Source organism: Mya arenaria, chromosome 5 (genome assembly GCF_026914265.1).
Source record: "Mya arenaria isolate MELC-2E11 chromosome 5, ASM2691426v1".
Taxonomy (NCBI): Eukaryota; Metazoa; Mollusca; class Bivalvia; order Myida; family Myidae; genus Mya; species Mya arenaria.
Window position 1 is genome coordinate 72,642,216 of NC_069126.1, and position 17,943 is coordinate 72,660,158.

Sequence of the window (17,943 nt, forward strand, 5' to 3'; positions counted from 1 at the left end):
GTGTTTACTAACAATATTTCGTCAAGTTTTTGTATATCGATTTGAGTACTAATTTATAATAAAAAAACCTTTTACAACCAAGTGTGTGATCCCTTAATTGTGTTTATGATAAGAAATTAAAAATCTTTGGTTTTCGTTTGGTAATATTATGATTATTACAAAACATTGTCGATGTTGTTGCGAAATAATAACGAAGTTGTAGCAAATAATGGTCATGTTGTTGTTCCGAAACAATATCATGGTTAAATTAAATAATGGTCGTGTTGTTGTATTGTATCAACATAAAAATGCTCTTTACTGAACTCCAATTGAAAATCATAAGCTTAGATCTTTATTTATTAAGATGCATAAAATGTCCTCTGTGGAATTTGAGACAATATCTTGAGGTTGATTGGTCCCCCACAGCTCCCTTTGAATTGTTCAAAAGTACTGATATTACATTTAAGGCATATTCATATACTATAATGCACCAAACACTATGGTGTTTGCACCTTGGGCCTAAAAAAAAAATACATTTGGTTCGGGTTACCCGACCCTACCTACGGAATAGGCGCCGACCCTACCGTTTTTATAGTCAGTTTGAAAAAAAAAATGAAAAACTAAAAAAAAATAAAAAAACAAACAAAAAAAACAAAAACATTTCGTTTTTTTTTTTAATTGCTTTTTAATATTAAGTTTAAACCTTAAATGCTTGTACAGAAGATAGCTTTAACACCATTCTCCAATGATGAAAATTATATTCTTATATAAAACCTAATAAAAAAAAAAAAATAAAAAAAAAAAAGCCTACCTATTTTTTTTAAGGATGTAACCCTAACCAAACAATTTTTTTTTTTAGGCCTTGCGTGGAATTATGCCAGTCAGCAGTGTTCCAATCTAACACTGCTTTAAACACACCTCATGTTTACTGTTTCTACTGAAAATAGCTTCAAGATCTTCTTGCCATGAATCATGAGGCTAAGATATCAACTATTTGGTTCAACTATCATGTTCTATTACTGGTTTCGTATTGTGATAATTACATTTGTATATTTGGAGACAACATTAAAGTATAGGCCTTTATGTAACAGTAAATAATAGACTAGTGCTTATTATATTTGTTAAGGTATTCCAGATTCTGGAGTATTAATTAAGTTTTCTATATGAAAAAATAAATTGCTTAACTTATAAGTGGTAAGTAATACTATTTGAGATGGCTCATTTTATGACTTGTGAAATTATTCACAAAAATTTTAATTTCATTCTGTAGTAACAACAACTCCACATCCAGGTAAATATTTATACACTGTATATTATTGCACAGCTACTTGAAGAAAATAAACACCTGCTTTGGTGTCATATGACTTGGAAATTGTTTAGTGACACTTAACCTAAAAATATTTATTTTTTCTTCAGATTTAACAATAAATTAACTGTGTAGGAAAATTATACGGGTTTAAGACAAAAACAAATGAGTATTAAAAATGTGCCAAAAATATTACCCGAAAGAGAAGAAAGAACAAGACCTGCAGAATTCATGCAAATAACATTAAAAAAATACAGGTCGTATGACATCAACGCCGGAGCTCATTCCCTTCCAGTTGCTGTGCAATATGGTATAAAAAGGAAACATTCTCCCTGCGTCTCACATTGGTACATACGCTCACACTTTTGCTATGAGTCTATGCATTTCTTTTGCTGCATGGTATCAACAAACATGTGACTCATTCTGCAGCCAAGTAGGTGCCTAAATGCTTATGCCCCCAATGCCTCAGGGACTAGTCTTAGGTGATATGGACATATTATTTTATATTCATGTGTAATTGAAAGCAATTAAGGTAGCAGCCAAACAACTAAAGTTGTAAAACATAAAATGTGCTTATAGGAAAAAAACTGTATTATAAAGCTAATTATCCTTATATAACTTGTTACACAGCAACCGTGTAATTGTATATAGTAACCTTACACTGACATATGAAACAGTTTGTGTTGTATATCAAAATATAATGCATGTCATATTGATAAATTACCAAAATAAAATCTCTTTGTGTTAATTATTGAAGAGCTTAAGCAAAGAACTGATACACCAAGATTATTTTAATAAAACAGCAACACTTTTTATCTTCTGAAATGTGGTTCAGTTGAATGACAGTCCTTTTGCAATGTTGTTTTTGCTACAATAAGTCTTGATCCTGCCCAGTGTTTGATAACATGTATGTACTATTTTATATTCCTAACTAAACACAGGTTTTCCAGTGACTGTTCTATCTGTAAATACATATGGGCCATTTAACTAATATTTTATACTTCTATTTATAATAAAAAATTGAAACTACAGGGACAAGCCCAGTAGCCAACATTCAATGAAGAGCCAGTATGTACATTATGTCCTGAGAGTGACAGTCTGGCTTTCTTTTATGACTAAAAAATATCAACTGTAACTTTTATTTAACATTACGGGATTCAGTTTTGTTACTATCGCATAATTTTGATCCTTCTACAAAAGTTCATCTGAAATATATTAAATCTTGTATACATGTGCTTGTATCAACAAGTTTATCCTGGGTGGACTTTGTTAGTCCTGTTATAGTAAATGAACGCTTGCAGTCCTTGACAACTATTACTATAAATATTGTTGTTTTACCTTATATGCTTTGCATGTACCCTTCATAACTTGCATGTATATTTTTGTCTGCCAGATAGTTTATCTCTTTCAGGAAAACATGTAGCTTGTTCTTCTGCCCACTGCAATCCAATCCCTCTATTGTCACCTGAGAAAACCACATTACATATCAGTTTTATGTGGTTATAATGCCTATGTTTAATGTTTCTTTTTCAACCAACTTCTGTCTTGTGACCAAAAATGATAATTGTGTAAGCTTTTTAGCTCCACTGGCCGAAGGCCATGGAGCTTATGTCGTCACAGATTGTCCGTCGTGAGTGAGTGCGTGCGTGCGTGCGTGCGTAAACTTTTACTTTAAACGACATCTCCTCTGAAACTGATAAGCGGATTTTGACAAAACTTCACAGGAATGTTCCTTTGGTGGTCCTTTACCAAAATTGCTCAAATGGTTCCGGTCCATTGCACAATATGGCCGCCAGAGCTAAAAATAGCAAAATCTTTAAACGACATCTCCTCTGAAACGGTTCGGCAGATTTTGATGAAACTTGACAGTAATGTTCCTTGGGTGGTCCTTTATTAAAATTGCTCAAATGGTTCTGGTCCATTGCACAATATGGCCGCCACAGCTAAAAATAGCAAAATCTTTAAACGACATCTCCTCTGAAACGGATAGGCAGATTTTGATGAAACTTGACAGAATTGTTCCTTGGGTGGTCCTTAACCAAAATTGCTCAAATGGTTCCGGTCCGCTGCACAACATGGCTGCCAGGGCAAAAAAATAGAAAAACCTTTAAAGAACATCTTCTCAGAAACCGATGATCAGATTTTGATGAAACTTAACAGAAATGTTCCTTGGATGGTCCTTTATCAAATTTGCTTCAATGGTTTCGGTCCACTGCACAAGATGGCCCCCAGAGGTAAAAATAGAAAAACCTTTAAACGACTTCTCCTCAGAAACCGATGATCGTATTGCAATGAAACTTGACAGAAATGTTACTTGGGTAGTCCTTAACCAAAATAGCCCAAACAGTTCTGGTCTGCTGCACAACATGGCAGCCAGAGCTAAAAATAGGAAAAACCTTTACACCACTTCTCCTCAGAAACCGATGATCAGATTTTGATGAAACTTGACAGAAATGTTCCTTGGGTGGTCATTAACCAAAATTTGTTAAATGGTTCCAGTCCACTGCACACCATGGCTGCCAGAGCTAAAAAATAAAAAAAACTTTATACGACTTGTCGTCGAAACCGATGACCTTTTTTCGATAAAACTTGACAGAAATGTTTGTTTGGTGCTCCTTTACTCAAATTGCCCAAATCATTTCGGTCCACTGCACAACATGGCAGCCAGAGCTATTAAAGTAAAAAAATTTTTTAAATAACTTCTCAAAAATTGATGATTGTATTTCTATGAAACTTGACGAAAATGTTCGTTAGGTGGTCTTTGCTTGAACCTTTTGGCCAGTGGAGCACAGGCACTGATGTGCCTCTTGTTGATACATAACATGGACTACTATTTACTTAAGTAGAAAATATTAAGTTGTCTATTTTTCATAGATAGCTCTGCTCTCTGTTTATGGGCAAGGTAACTATGATTGATAGTTAAGGGTGCCATTTTCTGGGGAAGAATGCCTCTTATGCCCCTGCAAACCAATCCCTCTATTATCACCAGGAAACCACAATGTCATGACATATCAGTGTTATGTTGTTAAAATGCTTATGTTGAATGTTTCTTTTGGAAACAACTTCATGCCTGTGTGACCAGAGATAATGTAGGACTTTTTCAAAAGATTTGTTTCAAAACATGGACTGTTATGGTGCTCTACCAACATAAATATTACTTTAGGTTCCTGTTGTAAGTTTGTATTCTTTGAGAGAGCAGATGGTACTTCATGCAGCAGTTACTAATCTGAGTACAGTAATATTAAATGACATTTAATGCTTTACATAATTATTTGTCTCATTTTAATGTATTCCACGCTTGTTTCATTTATTGAGTTTGCCATGTAAAATACAACTGTTTAGCTAATTAGAGGTAAGTAGGAATTACTATTAAGAACTAAGGTAAAATGTTTTGTTTTATGATTTAGTGAAATAATTCATTGTGATTTTCATTTCAATCATACAGAAAATACTACATGCAATAGTACAGGTAATTATATCCCCACTGTATAGCATAGTATAAATAAAGCTATCCCTGTGTTCAGTATTAAACAATAAATTCTCACACTCATACTGCTACTTGCTAGATAGAGATGGGATCAATCTCAGACTAAATAAATTATTAAGTGTATTGATTTACTCTATGGGTAACATTTCAAAGAAAAGTAATAGCCAAATGTTTGAAAGTTAAAATAACTAATGGATTATATTTTATTGTCTAAAATGGCCTTTTAATCTACCGGGAAATTATCCCTTTGATATATACCACTGGAACCAATATAATATTATACATACCTCAGAGTTAGTGTATATTATGAAATAGATTTTTTTTTAAATAAAAAGCAACAAAATGCATATTTAAATATACTAATTTGAAAACTAACAATATCAGAAAAAGAGAGTATTTTTTGTGTATTTTCTTCCCTCTTGCTTCACTATTAAAGTCTATCACTTTACAAAAATAAGATAGAAAAGAGGATCATCTTCTCTAGGATGAACATTATGAGTACCATTGTGCTATATTTATATAAAGGCTACACTAAGATACATGAACCGTGTACTTGGCAATTATCTGTGTACAACTATTTTATACAGTTTTATACAGTTGAACACCGCGATTCGGAACACTGTTCATCCCAAATTATCGCTATTTTGAAATTATTTTTCGGTCCCGATTTTACTCCTGTTTTGTTTAACCAAACTTTAATCCGAAATAAGCGCTATTTCGAAGTAAAAATTATGTCCCAATTTGGTATTTCACACCTATTTATCAATTCTTATTTCGAACTGGATCATGTCATAGTTTTTCACGCCATACTTTGAATGCCCTCGGGCATAGGCTTGAGGAGACAATGGAGCACAATTAGCGCTTGTTAAAGAATGACATTGAGCACGAGAACGTTACTAACATCGATGTCAGAAAATGAGCGATTCATTTGGGTGATGTAGTCTGTATATAATTGCTGGTTAACACAACCTGAATATCATTCAAAAATGTCTATATCACCAGATTCGATTGGCTCATTGCTAACTCGACCCGCTACCCGCTACCGAACAATCCGTGCTATGTTCCAAATGCATACATCTGCTGTCATTTTGTTTTAAATGTTTTATGTTGTTTTAATAAAGAAGTATAATAATGAATTATTTGTCATTTATTAAAGAATAAATCAACAAATATTTTGTATACGAAAGATCACTCAAACCGAATGTATAGTATTTGTAACCGACATTTGCAATCTTCCAAACTTAGTATTTCACGTCATCTATAATTCGCGAACGCTGTCATTTTCTAAAAATTGTTAATCCGAAATATTGTTATTCCGAAATAATTTTTTGGGTCCCTACGATTTTGGAATAACGGTGTTCAACTGTATAATGTTCCCTGTTGCTATAATACCTATACCCAGGTTGTCATTGGACAAACTTCACTATTTTATATAATGTTCCCTGTTGCTATACTACCTATACCCAGGTTGTCATTGGACAAACTTCACTATTTTATATAATGTTCCCTGTTGCTATAATACCTATACCCAGGTTGTCATTGGACAAACTTCACTATTTTATATAATGTTCCCTGTTGCTATAATACCTATACCCAGGTTGTCATTGGACAAACTTCACTATTTAATATAATGTTCCCTGTTGCTGTAATACCTATACACAGGTTGTCATTGGACAAACTTCACTATTTTATATAATGTTCCCTGTTGCTATGCTACCTATACCCAGGTTGTCATTGGACAAACTTCACTATTTTATATAATGTTCCCTGTTGCTATAATACCTATACCCAGGTTGTCATTGGACAAACTTCACTATTTTATATAATGTTCCCTGTTGCTATAATACCTATACCCAGGTTGTCATTGGACAAACTTCACTATTTTATCTAATGTTCCCTGTTGCTATAATACCTATACCCAGGTTGTCATTGGACAAACTTCACTATTTTATATAATGTTCCCTGTTGCTATAATACCTATACCCAGGTTGTCATTGGACAAACTTCACTATTTTATATAATGTTCATTGTTGCTATAATACCTATACCCAGGTTGTCATTGGACAAACTTCACTATTTTATAAAATGTTCCCTGTTGCTATAATACCTATACACAGGTTGTCATTGGACAAACTTCACTATTTTATATAATGTTCCCTGTTGCTATAATACCTATACCCAGGTTGTCATTGGACAAACTTCACTATTTTATATAATGTTCCCTGTTGCTATAATACCTATACCCAGGTTGTCATTGGACAAACTTCACTATTTTATATAATGTTCATTGTTGCTATAATACCTATATAAAGATTTCCAGGTTGTTCAAAGACAATCATTTATTCATAATATTTTCATCCGCAGATATAGCATATTTTCTTGAAGATTCTAGCACTTTTCCCAGCTAAAAGTTTTCTCTTAATTTGTTTTGAGGTTGAATTTTCAACAATGGTGCATCCTCGCCAATTTGAATAATTCATAATAAAAACTTACAATTCATTTTAATATGAAAAATAACATTTATTTTTTTAGTTTGGTCCTGTCCGTCATTATCTTTTGACTTGTTTACTAAGACAATTTTTTAAGGTTGTTAATTTTTAATTGTACTTTTTGTATGATAAGTTCATATAACACATTTCACTCAAGAAATTAAATTGTCCACACAAGGAATAAAACTTAGAAAAAAATGGTATACTCAACAATAAGGTGATAAAATATAAATTGGCAGTTAATTCTTGTAGTGTTGTCATCCTAAGATTCTCCAAACTAACTGCTTTGCCAGGTAGTTTACACTTATTTACACAAATTATTTTAGCTCAGCTTAATCAATGAAATTTCGGAAACAATTATGTAAAATCAAGAATTATTGTTTATTAATAAGTTTACTTCACAAATTAAATCAAACTTGAAACGCTTAAATCAACAAAGTATGTCTAAACTGACCAATCATATATTATTTCTGAAATAGATTTCATTACAAAAAGATATCAATTAATTGTACTGCAGTATGATATATAATGTTTGTTATATAATAAGATGGTGCCATAAGTCTTTGTATGATTAGTTATTGTCAAATTGTCAAGGCCATGTTAATCTCTGAACAATTTGACATATCAGTGTTGTTTACCAGTGTGGGGGTGTGTTTACTTTAAATTCAACGGAATCAACATAATTAATCAATTGTGTCTGTACATTCATTCTTTATTAAGGAATTATGTATATAATATCATCTCATGTTTTCATGAAATTTTAAGCGTTCTTTTTTTGTGTTCATTTCCATGACTGGTTACTATGGATCTATATTAATTTCATTATGTACATAACAGTTGTTATTTCATCAATGTTTACAGGATGTTGATGGACATTTTGGATTTCGCATTTTTTCAGCAGGACACAATTGTTTTTCACTTATCAGTATTTGCTCATGTAGGCATTCTCGTAAATCACAGTGATGATTCTTTGTGTACCACACTCTGGTTCAATCACCCTGATTCTGAGTGAAAACATCGAAAATTTCAGCCAATCTGGAGGATTTAAGTGAGCGTGAACAATTAATTGTGTCAGCGTCAATATACACACACTCCACAGTGTCATTCCCGAAAACATCCCCCCATGCCCTGTGCCACCTCGCCCCAGTATAGTCCTGTTTAAAATTAAATCTTATTTATCTTATTAACTACTTGCGTTATAAATCATACAATTGTGAAATATGTGCATCTTTTATTTATTGTGTAAGATAATGTGCAGTAGCTTTATTTCAATATTTGATTATAAATTAGCAGCAAAACAATGTTTCGATGGTCAGTGCTAAATAGTTAAATATGCTTGAAATGAGCGCTTGATTGATCAACAATGATGTCAGGAAAATGATATATTATTTATAGTTTTGCACTCGAATTTCAAGCGATTGAATCAGAGGCTAGATTTATCATATCATTGCATGATGAGTGAGAATGCAAGAAGCCAAATACTATAAAACTAAGTACAGAATGACTGCATAAGTATTGCATTAGTGCACAAAATCCCATTATGTATTATTTTGATAGCTGAAGCAAGAGAGGGACAAGCAAAAGAAATAGTAAAATAGTTGTCACTCATTTACACTTTAATTACTGAATATTCTTTTGTAAGGATATGCCTTTTGTTCACTTTAGTAAACATCTAAGCAGCCATCCTGCATCTACCTTTGTCACATTGCACTTGTTATAACCATGTGGTATGTACATCCTGGGTATATAAGACATTAAATAATGCAAAGATTGGTATTCATAAATTAAAAGTTTAATGGTTGAGGACAAAAAAGTTTATTCATACACTCGACTCAACATAGTTTATAAATATGAGGACTTTTTGATACTAAGTATAACAATTCTGAAGGGGCATAATGAATACAAATATGAAAACAAAGTATACATTGAGTTTAAAGGCATTGGTGGAAGTGGTGATTTTATTGCCATCAAAATCATACTATAACTTACCAGTAAATTAATTTGTTTTAGCAATTGTATACTTAATTACAGCTCAACAAAGGCACTGTAGCATAAATTTAGTGAACCTTTTATTTAATATGTCTCAAACTTTTTGGAAAGTTAAAAATATAACAATGGCTTGTTGAAAATGGCCAACAGTGTATCCCTCAGTGAAAGTTTAGTAATATCTTGTAGAGTGCCTAGCAATCTACATCTGTCAAATGGCATGAACTTATGTGCCTGTCGCTGTAACTTGTCTCTGTAATTTCCTTGTATTATATTGTAATTGGTCTCATTTCAGTGTGCGACTGCTGTTGCTGCGATAACAGGCCGAAGAGAGATGGTGCTTGTGGGACAGTCCTAGGGGTGTGCATTTGCGTAATGGCTGTGTTAGTGATTTGTTTCTATAAAGGTAATAATTATAAGATCATTGTAATTTTATATATATTAGAAAAAGCGGTGGTCAAGGAGTAAAGTTTCCTTACCCAATTTGTATGAGGCCTTGCTAAAGTAAAGTTATAGTTATAGGAGCTTTCTTGGCCACACAATATGAAATACAGCTTTTAAGCATAGCAGTATAAGCTTAGTATGATGTTACAATATTATGGATATTGCGATATATTATATAATGTTCATATTGAACCACATATTAAATATATGTCCTGTAATGTTTAATTGATGAATATTCATTTCGGAAGATATTTTAATGTTAAATGTATCTGTTGTAAAGGTGTTTGTTATGAAAATATTAAATTTATTGCATCGATTTATGAAGCTGTTTTTATTTCAGGCTTTTCTTCAAAACATCTTGAAGGAAAAATCTTCAAATTGATTTTGGCCATTTTTTGCTTAATTGCTGCATTGACTGGGCTGATTTTAAGTGCTATCTGCCTGAGCAAAGGTAATGTTTGCTACATCATTAACATGGTTTAAAATGTGAATTTTATCTTATGATGGCCCATATTCACTAAAGTCTTTAGTCAGTCTCACCTTGAAACTCACAATCAGAAACAAATATTTCATTGTGTTGTATAAAAGATAGAATTCGTACATTTGTACATTAGGAAGGTGTGTAGTGCATAAGCATTTATGTCATCACCACAAGGTTATGGTTACAATTGACTGTGACTCCTTCAAGGCCAAATCAGGGGTATTTGTGATGTTCCTGTGACAGCTCTTATTAACCTGACTTATTGTTTGTCAAATATTTTTATTTTATTTTGCATGATAAATGCCATAAGTCACATTTGTCTATAAGACCCAAACTCGGGACTCCAATGCAAATTAGTTTTCTGAATTTATCATTTATTTGTGTCTTGTATTTGTCTCTTGTAGAATGTTGTTCTTGCAGTGGAGACAGTTGCCAAGGTATGCCGTATAACATTATTATAAACAAGAAAAATATCAATGATTTATTGTGATTTTTCAAAATAGACAGGTGCCTTTTTATTTATGAAACAAAGCTTTAGAACAGAGAATGTTCACTTTTGTCAAGCCTGCTTTCTATGTGCTAGACATAGTTGTCACAGAGGCAGCGGATGTGTGTGCATAATTAAGACTGTTCGTCTGATTTAGAATTGTTCAGGCTGTCATTTGGCCATTCACTGGGGCATTTTAAACTTGGCACAAATGTTCACCATGAGAAAAGGGCATGTCACATGCAAGACCCAGATGCAAATGATGAAGAAGTTATATTGTGCTGTGTCCATTTTGACTAGACAAATGGCCCTTTGTTTTTTTTTAATTTAAGAGTATACGTATAAAAATATTGTGTGTTGAACTCCTTTTCAACCTTTACACAAAAATTTCACACATAATCAGGTCATGTACAGATGGTCATGAATGTTGTGCAGATTCCACTTTGAACAGGGTGTAGGCATTATCTTGTTGAAGAAAAAAATCATAAAATTGCTATATAGTCATTGTACATATATTATATACTACTAGTACAGCAATTATGGTGTTATTAAAAAATGTACTTCATGCAAAAATGATAATGATTAACCGGTAAACATTAAACATGGAAATAATGTTAATATCTAAAATCACTAACACATCTTTGCATCCAATTTGCGATGGCTTATCTAAAGTAAAATAAATAAGACAATGACTGTTGATTATTGATGATCATATCCATTATTGCTGATGTCCTTTGATGATTGAAATTCTTCATTTTTTATATTTTTTTAATTATACACTATCAATTATTGCTTGTTTTCTCTTTTTTTCAGCAAGGAATTGCTTTAAAGGCGACACCATTGCAGGATTTGTTATGACAGTGCTCAGTGTACTTGGAACAGTTATAGTAATCATTCTGATTTTCCTGATTACTGGAGAATCTGGTAAGGCACATTTTGTTTCACGTTATGTTAAAGCCAACTGATTAATTAGATAGAATATTAATGTTGTCAGATAAACAACATTTAACTGGATGTATGATGGTGATAATGAGTTTTTTTGTTTTGTCTTTCCAATCAATTTTCATGCTGCAACTGTTAATCACAATCTGGTTATTTTTTACACTCATGCTGTTAATAATGTCACCCGAACAAGTGGATTTTTTATCTTGTCTGTTGTAACAGAAAATAGTTACAAGTATTGTCATAGCCGTGGTGTTGTCGGAGTTTTCATTGGGCAAATCTTAAACCTTGGCCATAGCTCAAACCTGTTTCAAAGTATTCAACAATAAACTTGTTTTCTGTTGATGAACCCTATTACACATAACATGTATTTTGCTGTTAATGTTGATAATTCACAGGTTTCTATATGAAATCCTGTAACATTGGCCATAATAGTAGAAGTACCCAATTTTCAACTGAAAAAAGAACACAATATGGAGCCTAGGGTTAACGTGTAAAAAATAACAAATTAAGAAAAAATAGATGGAAAGGGTCTCAACTACAGAATTGTTAGAAGTCTTGAGGTGACAATTTAACATAAGATTTCAAATCTAGAAGAGCAGAGCAACTGAAGCAAGCCAAGTGAACACTTAGTCTTCTTATTCTTTACTTTTTTTGCATAAGTTCTAACTGTATTCAATAATTAAATATTTTAAGCAGGCTTCATGTCTGTTAAGTTGTAAAACTATCAACAAAGCAGCAATTCCTAGTGATAATTAAACTTATCGAAGGCTGATGTGCAATTTCATTGGCTAGAAGCCTGGAAATGGAGGTTATTATTTCATTCATGCTATTACATAAATGAGATTCAATATCTATATAATAATGTTCTATTATTATTTTGTACTTATTAGACAGTTTTAATAAGTATTTGTTTGTGTTAATAGGTTCAGGTAAAAAGAAAACTGAGGCTGAGAATGAGAAGGAGGAATTAAAAGATAAATGAAGATGTCATGTTGAATTTGATAATTGCTTGGTTATTCACAAAAAACATTTACAGTCAGAATTTTACCAAGCAACAGAAATTTTCAGTTAGCGTGATTTTTTTTCTTTAGTCTAACAAAATAAAAACAAGACTTCAATTGCTTAACATTGTAATGTAAACTCCTGCTGATTGAGGCAATGTATTTCAAACACATTAAATTCATATTATTTATACTTGAAATTTATTTCAGTTTTATTCAGTTAAATGAACAAATTTTTTGACAATAGATTTTGCAAGTTTTTGGTGATAAAAATTAAAAAGACTAACAGAAGTTTTACATGTATACCCTACACACATTTCATTTTGAGTGTAGATATAGCTGCTGTGTATGTGTGGGGTATTGTATGCATGGCCCTGTTATCCTATCTGCTCTTGCTTAAACACATCTGATGTTGTCTGTGTTTGCTTCACAAAGGAGGGTCATGGCAAGTGAAGAATGGCCTTGTATGCCCTTCATCATTTACCAAAATATTTAAATCTTTTCTTCTTACAGCTCTTGGGAACTTTGCCTAATCCAATACAATTGATAGCACTGAAAATGGCAACCCATCAATATCAAATGTTTGTGCTAGAAAGAAATACCCAAATGCATGCAGACTAATGTATTACTTTAATTTTCAACATGCATGGGCAATGAAGAAGTGTTTCTGATGTATTTCCGATTTTGCCTTAACAATATATAATAGCACACAATTATATGTACATAACTTATATTCTGTTAGTGCTTTGTTGAATGAGTAAACTTTATTTAATCCTGAGGGCAACAAAGAACTTCTTATTGAAAGAACTATACTTATTTGCTGGAAAAAATGCAGTTAATTTGCACTATTTTTTTGTAAATATAATTATAGTGAAAATTATCCTCACAGAACATTACTAGTTGTCCAGCACAGTTTTGCACACCTTAGCACACTGCACTATGAGATAATTCTTCTCTTTAAACTGCACTTTTCAAACAAAAACATATGTTTCAGCCCTTTCATATTCTTGATCGAACATATATGGTATTCCAAAGGATTTATACTCCCAATATGGTATTCAGACATTCCCTGCAAATTAATGATTTGCAATATTATTTAAGTATTTGCTAAACATAAACTAAACTCTATATATGTAAAATCTGGAAAAAAAATGTTCACTTTAAAAAACGACAACAATAATTTGATACATGCTGATATTATATATAATTATGAACTTTCACCATTTTTAATTTAATCTTTTTTTTTTACTTTTTAAAAAAAAAAGACTTATATGAAAAAATACCAAACACTGTTGCAGGCTAAGTATTCAATGGTCTGGCATTTAACATTACTTTTCAGTTACCCTCTTGTTAATCATTCTGTTGTAATATCACTGCTTGTTCATATTACTAAATGTTGTTGCATGATTGTATACTTTATTTTTTACTTTAACATCTCAAAATTGTATATAAGAATGTATTGACTAGTCTGAAATGCTTTCAGGTTGATTTTGTTGATCATGTTTTATGTTTAGATGCATTCATTGTCAATCTAACTGGTTGTGCTGGCCTATGGGAGGTCATTGCTTGAATGTTTTGTTAAATTATATAATTTATCATTTTGAAAGTGTCTCCACATGATTGGCAGCAATGAGCAGATATTTAGTACATGTAGCAAGGTCCATAACTCTGGAGAAAATATTGCTTTGAGTTTTGCCTCTAAAAGTTAATAATAACTGTGGAAACAAGCGAAGAGATTCTGTCATTGTTTTGCTGTGCTCCAGTCTTTTTAACATGTAATTGAAATTAATTATTTGACCTTAATTTGTATGCACTATAAACACAATGCTTTGAAATTGACGTATGATTGTAAATACTTGAAATTTTGCTTATTGGTCAAAAAGGTGGATCACTAAAATTGATATTAGAGGGGCTCTTCATATATGTTCTAAATCTAACTTTTAGACAGGTGAATGTTAACAAAATCTTTGTTTTTAAATATAGAGCTTTATATTTTATTTTGTATGTTGATTTTATATTAATCTAGATCTTAGTCTATTTTGCCTAATGCTTGTTGATGCCTTTCCCGGTGATTGAGGTGAATTATAAGGAGGTTACAAATGACTGTCTTGTTAGTGTTACCATGTTTACTTTAAGGCCAATTCCAGTCTCCCAAAACACATTATCTATAAGTGCTTGTTTGTAGTGAATATAGGTATGAAAACATACACAAAACAAGAAGGAACAAGTTTTAGTTTTTTTTGTCAGGAAAAATATAAGTTGATACAAATAAAGTACTGCAAGAAGATATTAGGCAAACAATTAATGACTTTAACCACAACTTTGAGTGAGTGAAGGAACATTCACAAAAATACACATACAAGTAACATTCTGTAACCTCACTGTAAAAAGATATGTATGTACCTATAACGCTTATATCTGTTTGTGTTGTAATCTTGTTCTAAATAAATCCTTACACTCAAAATGAAAGTTGGACAAGATTGTCTTTTTCCATAAAACATTAAATCCTGAAGATAGGATGTGTAACTTTGTCTGCCTGTGTGTTAACTTGATGGAAATTGCATAGTAATCTAGTTGTATTTATTATATACTTGCATTCATTGTGTTTTCTCCCACCTCAGATAAGTAGATCCATTGATTTAACCATGCTAGAAATTCTTATCTTGCCCACGGGCGAAGATAAAATGCCCGGATGGAACTTCTTTTAATGGTCACCACAGTGTAATTACCTCCCTTGTTGAAGACTGTCGTCTGTAGCGCATCATGGAAACCTTGTCTTGTGGCAATATTTAGAACGCTAGTTAATTATTTCTCGCTTCAAATGTCACCAGAAAACAGTTTTCACGCACCTTTCAAGAAATAATGCTTCACTCTTCTTAGAACTATTTAAAGACCGATCAGACCATTTACATACTCTGAATCACTGCGGGAATATCCATGACAACCACGAATTATCGTATATCCGTACACAATTATTTTCACTAAGCACAAAAGAGTTCCAGCAAAAAATACATTTTTACTTAATTTTGTTTAACTGAGGTGGGAGAAAAAGCATCTACCATAGCCGCTCGTGTAAGATAGGTTCATCCCGACCCTCGCGCAGGGTGTTTTGCGGAAACGAGGTTTACCGAGTTTCCGCAAAACACCCTACGCTCGGGTCGGAATGAACCTATCTTTCACTCTCGGCCATGGAAGATACTTATAATCTTATTTTTGTGGATGAATGCATGCCATAAAATCAAAGGTGTTAAATAAATATATTGTACAAATCTTGTTATGTGACATATATCCTTAAAATGTACATTGCTTTTGTACCATTTAACTATTTATAATTTTAACCAAATGGTGAATTATTTATTGGAGTCTATAACAAAATGTATACTTGTTGTTTAAGGAATGTCTTAATGTTAACAGTGCAGATCCTCCTTTTTGAGGTGATATCAGTCTGGTTAGTGTAAGATATATATGCATTTTTATTAGCTCCTCTGCTTTTCAAAGAAAATAAGTTGAGTTATTGTGATCATATAGTCTTGGCTTTGTTGTTTGGTGCAAAAACTTTTAACCTTGGCCATAACTCAAAATGGGTCTAAGATATTTATATATTAAACTTAGTACACATGTTGCCAGAGACAATACACTAGTTCATGTATGGCATGGTCATTACTGTGACTTTGATATTATTAAATTATGTCCCTTGAAAGTTTAAAAAAATGTCAAGCAAAAACATTAAAAAATCAATAACTTTTTAAGATGTTCATATGAAACTTTATGTTATTAGTGACAAATTGCACATGTATAACAATTTAAGGCCCATTACTCTGGATTATATTACTGTGTTTTGTTTAAGATAATTACATGAAACTTTGTATACATATTATCAGTGACAGTGTAGCAAGGCCCATAACTCTTGCTTTGAAAATTATCCAGTAATGCCCCTTGTTCAATTAAAAAAAAAACATGGGCATTTGTTAAGCAGTACCTTTACTTTTTTGTTCAGTTACTCAAGACATTTAATCAGAGTGTTGTGTAAAAGTATGATATGTTTAATTGTTCCTTAAACAAAATATAATGCAATATAAAAATGGAATTCAGTCTTTTTTAAAGTGGAATGGATGGGAATTAGAGACATTTTAAAGTGAAAAAGTGTAATAATTTATTAATACATATTGAATATAATTCGCAGAGATATTCTTTTTTATGTTCACAAATATAACACACAATATTTTAAGGATATTTAAGACAATCATGCCTATAATTACATTCATGCAGAAGATTTAACCAATTGCAGAATCTTATGTACATAGGGAATAGTAACTGTTGTTATTTATATATATTACATTAATTAATGTTTTACTTGGGTGTGATTAGGGCCTTTCAAAACTGTGTGCCATTATATATATATAATCTTCAATTTTTATTTTTATTCTGTTTTATGTTCTGTTGATCTTATATGATAAGATCATTTATTATTGTCTGTTAAAAACAGTGAATTGAATTTTGTATTTGTTATTTTTGTTTGTTTGTAGATGATCATGGTTGGAGATATTGACTGTCTATTTTAAAAATATATATTTAGTAATAGTGATAAATTAATAAATATTGAAAAATACCAATTGTTCAAATAAGAAGTAAAAATAATGTATGGATTAAATGATTCCTTTTACAACTAAGTGATTAGCCATTTTAACAATTCCATCCTTTTGCTCCTTTTAAAGTTTTACAATCAATGATGTATGATCAGGCCCTAATCACAATTTGAAGTTATGTTTAAATGTTGTTATGTCTCATGCATAGCATCGAACTGTCAAAATTTGATCAGATTCATTTTGAACAAGTATTGAAGTTATATGAAAATATCTGCATTCACTATGGTGCATGAAATATAACAACATTATGTGACATACAGTCCAAACTCTTTACGTCGAGGTTGTTGGGACCTAGGAAAAAAAGTTGAGATAACGAATATTCGACACATCCGAAATTTAAAAAAAACTCACAGATCCCAAAGCATTTGAGTCCGATTTATGTCCTATTGACATCCGCAATTGAACAGTATTGTTATACATTACCATTGTGAAAACAGCAAACTTATTATTGAAAAATAAAATGTAATATTTGTGTCAATTTTTTTTTATTACACAAACACAGATATAAAACACTCATACACATTTGTACATGGTAAAGAATGATACAGCACATATGACAATAACTTTGATAAAATAGCACATTTGTGATTCGTGATTTTATACACAGCAATATAGCAAGATTCATTTAAATTGGTTTGAAAAAGGACAGAAAAGCGAGATATCTGATGTTGACATAGGGAGTTTGGACTTGA

General features: G+C 31.7%; 1 protein-coding gene across 1 annotated transcript in view; it reads left to right on the top strand.

Annotated features, from left to right (window-relative positions):
• Nucleotides 1–17,943, top strand: part of LOC128234133 (uncharacterized) — a 99,834-nt gene that overhangs the window by 71,010 nt on the left and 10,881 nt on the right. Inside the window, exons 6-10 of the mRNA XM_052948165.1 lie at nucleotides 1,250–1,270; nucleotides 9,543–9,653; nucleotides 10,032–10,142; nucleotides 10,577–10,609; nucleotides 11,473–11,583. Coding sequence (XP_052804125.1) covers nucleotides 1,250–1,270; nucleotides 9,543–9,653; nucleotides 10,032–10,142; nucleotides 10,577–10,609; nucleotides 11,473–11,583 — 387 coding nt within the window. The remainder of the gene's footprint in view (nucleotides 1–1,249; nucleotides 1,271–9,542; nucleotides 9,654–10,031; nucleotides 10,143–10,576; nucleotides 10,610–11,472; nucleotides 11,584–17,943) is intronic.